The sequence below is a fragment of the Poecilia reticulata genome, linkage group LG4 (assembly GCF_000633615.1).
Source record: "Poecilia reticulata strain Guanapo linkage group LG4, Guppy_female_1.0+MT, whole genome shotgun sequence".
Lineage (NCBI taxonomy): Eukaryota > Metazoa > Chordata > Actinopteri > Cyprinodontiformes > Poeciliidae > Poecilia > Poecilia reticulata.
In genome coordinates this window covers 30219214-30224341 of record NC_024334.1, presented here as the reverse complement: position 1 = coordinate 30224341, position 5128 = coordinate 30219214, and the positions used below count along the sequence as shown (strand labels likewise).

The following is a 5128-nucleotide window of genomic DNA, read 5'->3' as shown; positions in this document are numbered from 1 at the left end:
ACACAGTGGCGCAGTTGGTAGAGCTGTTGCCTTGCAGCAAGAAGGTTCTGGGTTCGATTCCCAGCCCCGGTCTTTCTGCATGGAGTTTGCATGTTCTCCCTGTGCATGGTGGGTTTTCTCCAGGTACTCTGGTTTCCTCCCACAGTCCAAAAACATGACTGTCAGGTTAATTGGTCTGTCTAAATTCTCCCTAGGTGTGAATGTGTGTGCATGGTTGTGTGTCCTGTCTGTCTCTGTGTTGCCCTGCGACAGACTGGCAACCTGTCCAGGGTGACCCCGCCTCTCACCCGGAACGTTAGCTTGAGATAGACACCAGCAAACCTCCCGACCCCATTAGGGGACAAGGTGTAAATAAAATGGATGGATGTCACTTAAACTCATAAGCGAGTCAAGGCAGGTGAGCAAATACTTTTGGCAAGTATTGTATGTACACAAAACTTTTAAATACTTTGTATAAGTTTTCATAACTAAATTAGGAAATGGATTGATGGATTGGTTGTCTTGGCCCTTTTATCATAGCCTGTGTGGTTTTCCCTGACTGGGAACGAGAATGAAACCTCTGAATGTGACAGGTAGCCAATCAGAAAGTGCGGTGACATAAGAACAGAGGGGAATCCCAAACAGTTGACATATCGCGCAACTGAGAGTCCGGTGGATATCGGAGATATGTGGAAATGTTTATTATTATATGTAAAGGTTATTATATGTTTGTGTTTATTCAGTTAAAATATTAACTATAAAAAAACATATTGACCTCCAAATCATAGTGCAGCAAATAGAGCGGCTGCTCCCATCGTCTTTTATCCACCGCCTTTTTTTTATTTCGTCTTTTATCTCTTAAAATGACTCCACAAACTATCACTATTGCTTCTACATCGTCATCCGTGTTTGGTTATTCTAAATTCTCATATGGTATGTTGGAGCTTTTACTGGATTATCCTCTGGAATCGGGATGCTCGTGAGTGGTGTGTTGTTCCTGCGTTGTGGCTGAACACGAACCGATTGAACCTGTTGGACTTTTATCAGCTCTGTGGTCACAGAGGTTTGGAGAATCGGCCGACATTCTTAAATCTTTCCATCTAAACCAGACTTAAAACTCATCTCCTCTCAACCACTGCCCAAACTCTCTCTGACTCTGGTCGCTATGGTAACTTTTACATATCCCTTCAAAATAAGATAGTTGCGCCACAGAAGTGAACATTTTACTTTCGTGAACATTTTAACTCACGATAACAACTAACAGGAGCCCTGAGCTTCTTTCTCTGCAACAAGACGGTCCCATCAGGGACTGATGAGAGACAATGACACCCGAAGTGTTGCTTATATCCACAGCCTGCTTGGTCTCTATGTGGTGAAGCAGCTTGAAACTTCATTGCCTCATTAGCAGCCGGTCGCCGCATGTTATGCAGAGCGGCTTGTAATGTGGGACTCACCTACCGGTCTGGGATAAATCCATTCTCCTGTCTCTTCTCTGGGCCTTTTCCTCTTTGCAGAGAAACTTTCCAAAGACATCTGATCTGTTTCTTACTCAGTTTTGCTGCTTGTGGGCTCAATGTTGGCGTGCAAGTAATGAGAGAATCTGGTTAAAGGATTTTCAAAATAAAAGATCCTCCAGATTCAAATAATACATAAAACAGAAATATTTAATTATTTCTTGCGCGGCCCAGTGCCAATTGGTCCACGGACCGGTACCGGTCCACGGACCGGGGGTTGGGGACCACTGGTATATTGTCAATGCACAGCTTCAGTTATTACAACTAAAAACCAGCAATCAGGCCCAAAACCTGGGAGTAGTGATGGACTCTGACCTGAACCTTCAGAGCCACAACGGCTTAGCACCACAATACATTAAAGATCTGCTGTCGTCATAACAACCTTCCAGACCCCTCCAGTTTTCTGGAGAGAAGCAGCATTCAGCGTCTATGCACCATAAATCTGGAACAAACTTCTAGAAAACTGTAAAACAGCTGAAACACTGAGTGTCTTTAAATCTCAACTAAAAACCCAGCTATTTAGAGTTGTATTTGAAACGTAATCAATTACAAATTTAATGATGGCACTTGACTAAATGTACCGTTTTGATAGTTGATTCCATGTTGCATGACTTTGTGTTTTTGTGTTATGATGTAAAGCTCTTTGAAATGCCTTGGTGCTGAAATGTGCTATGCAAATAAAATTTGATTGATTTGATTTGGAAAGTAGTGAAGACATTTTTTGCCATTGTAAAGAAAAAACTGTGTGGAAATGGAAATTAACTCGCTATAGAACCACAATTAAATACATTTCCTGAAATGATCCTTGTTCTTGTGCTTTTTTAAAATCACACTTGAGTAAGGCAGTCTTCTATTTGTTGCATCTTCTTTTAGGGCTCCAGATCTTCTTTGGAAGGCTCTCGACCAGTAGGACAAGTGGACAAACACATCCTGCTTCTGGTGCATGGAGTGGGAAATGCAGGTATAATGTTGTAAATGATAAGGTCAGGGTTTCCCCCAGTAAACTTGCTAAGCCCTGTGGTCAGGGTGCCGAGGTGGTCCACCATGTGTTTGTATTAAAAGATGTTAGGTCGACAGAATGAAAAAATATTACTGGGTAATTATATGTTACAGAAAAACATCGCCAGTGAAATGCTGTTTAAACCCACAACTTGTCTTAAAAGCAACAAATAAAAAAAATGCAATTAAATTGAATATCAATTATTTGCACTTCTGTTTAATCCAAATTAAGTTAGGGGATAGTGGGCCACTAAAGCCCCCTTCAGGGCTTCAGGGGCCCATAAATGCTAATATTTTAACACAGCCTACATTTGTTTATTGAGATTATCAATGCTGCTAAATTTGATTTAATGGTTTCAGCATAAATTAAAAGATTTTAAATTGTTTAACAATTAAATGTAAGATTTTAAGGAGCTGGAAAGTTTACTTTATAAAAGTTCAAAGGGCAATCTTCATGATTAGATTGTTTTGTTACCGCCTTTACAATCTGATGCTATCAGTTTAATCTTTGAGTTTGAGTTCTGTTTGTTCACAAATACAACTTATTGCTTTTTAGGTTGGCCAATAACTGTTCCACCTCTCCCAGATTTCACTAAATCTAACACTGAAGCTGTTAGAGGTGCTGATGTTTTTAGCAGGAAGAGGGGCCCCCAAGTCAAATTCTTCTCCAGGCTTCATAAAGCCTTGGACCGGCCCTGCATGATGAGTTAAATCTGCTGCACTGTGCAGAGATGAGCAACAAACAATTTAATTTGATGCTGCTAATGTGGCTTTGGTAGTTGTTCCATTTTGTGTCTGTTGAGTTTTTAATAAGCGCCACAACTTTAAGGGAGTTTTCAGATCTCCACATGGCCGCACTCATTAACTCTGGCTGACTTAGTAGACAAAGCATTTGATATGGTTTGATGCATCGTGTAACCAGAAAAATACTAAAAATAATAATGAAATAATATTAAACCAGCGTGATGCATGACTACGAGGCGAACGCAAAAGCTGTGGGTACAGTGGGTTTAAAACTCTTACCTTTAGTGTTCTCCAAAGAAACATAATTCCTCACAGGGGTTTGATGTAAATATCCACACAGATCAGCCTGTTTGAAGTTTGAAGGGAGTGAAGGGAGGTGCGTGCGATGTGCGCTGAGGTAAACTTCAGCGCTGTTCGCTCTCCTGGCTTTAAATTAATCTTCTATAAACCTATCTTTTAGGAATAAATCTGCTCCGCCACAGAAACGCTCAGAGCAACAGAGACACCTGCAATCTGGCTTTACAACAAAAAAACAATTTTTTTTATGACTTAGCCTAGTGGCGGGCCTAGTAAAGCATGGCGGGCCGCCAGGCTTATGATACACTAAGGGAAACCCTGTAAGGTAGAGACTGTGTAAAAGATTCCATTGTTTCATCAGACAACTGTTGGAGCCACTTATCAACTGTGAGGTCTCTAGGTTTATATGGATGTATGTTTTCAATTGTAATTCATTTTTTTATCTCTTGTGTAGGTCCAGAAATCACAGATGAACTGGTCAAGGTGCTTCGGAAGCGCCTGGATGAAACCACCTTGGACATCATAACAGTTATGCTTGTTAGAAACTGCAAGCTAACTCCTGCTGATGTGGAGGTAGTCTGCCTTTTCTGTGTCCTAGTATTTCTATTACACAAAAAAACATTTAACATTATTTTAAATGCAATGTCTGTTTTGCACAGAGGCAATCAAAAAATTAATTCAATATTTCCAAATATTGTCTGATTAGTTTATCCAGCCATCAGGATCTCCTCCCACTGGAATCATGACCTTCAATCTTCCAACATATTGTCTTCCCTGGCTGCCCACACTGGCTCACTACCTCAGACAGAACCTGCTTATCTTCCTGCATATACCCAAGTACACTGACAGCATTACTGTACACCATTTCAAGGTACACTGCACCATGTAAAATTGTGTGCCCTAACTCCTCTCCTATTTTCTGGACTGTCCATAACAGAAAGAACAAAGAGCATGAAGCTTAGAAGATTAGTAAGGACAGGCAATATGGCTCTTCAATGCAAAAAAGTGAATCCTCAAGATGAATAAAGAGGTTATCTTGCAGCACTGCAGATCTTTATAACAAGTCGTACTTTTCAAAATATAATGAAGTGGGCAAAAAAAGGAAATTGTTATAAAACGTTAGTGTAAATGACAAATCCCTGTCTTAAAAATAATTTAATCTACACTCACTGGCCACTCTATTAGGTACACCTGCACAACTCTTGAATCAGCCAATCACTTGGCAGCAACTCAATGCATTTAGGCATGTAGACATGGTCAAGACCATCTGCTGCAGTTCAAACTGAGCATCAGAATTCAGAAGAAAGGTGATTTAAGTGACTTTGAACGTGGCATGGTTGTTGGTACCAGACAGGCTGCACTGAGTACATCAGAAACTGCTGACCTATTGGGATTTTCAAGCACAACCATCTCTAGGGTTTATAGAGAATGGGCTGAAAAAGAGAAAATATCCAGTGAGCGGCAGTTCTGTGGTCGCAAATGCCTTGTTGATGCCAGAGGTCAGAGGAGAATGGCCAGACTGGTTTGAGGTGATAGAACAGCAACACTAACTCAAATAACCACTTGATACAACTGAGATATGCAGAAGAGCATCT

At 40.7% G+C, this 5128-nt stretch overlaps 1 protein-coding gene across 1 annotated transcript in view; it reads left to right on the top strand.

Annotated features, from left to right (window-relative positions):
• The window catches only part of szt2 (SZT2 subunit of KICSTOR complex), a 167784-nt gene that overhangs the window by 90409 nt on the left and 72247 nt on the right, over nt 1–5128 (top strand). The window contains 4 exon segments of the mRNA XM_017304280.1: nt 2367–2454; nt 3988–4106; nt 4240–4404; nt 5031–5055. Of these exon segments, the coding sequence (XP_017159769.1) occupies nt 2367–2454; nt 3988–4106; nt 4240–4404; nt 5031–5055 (397 nt within the window).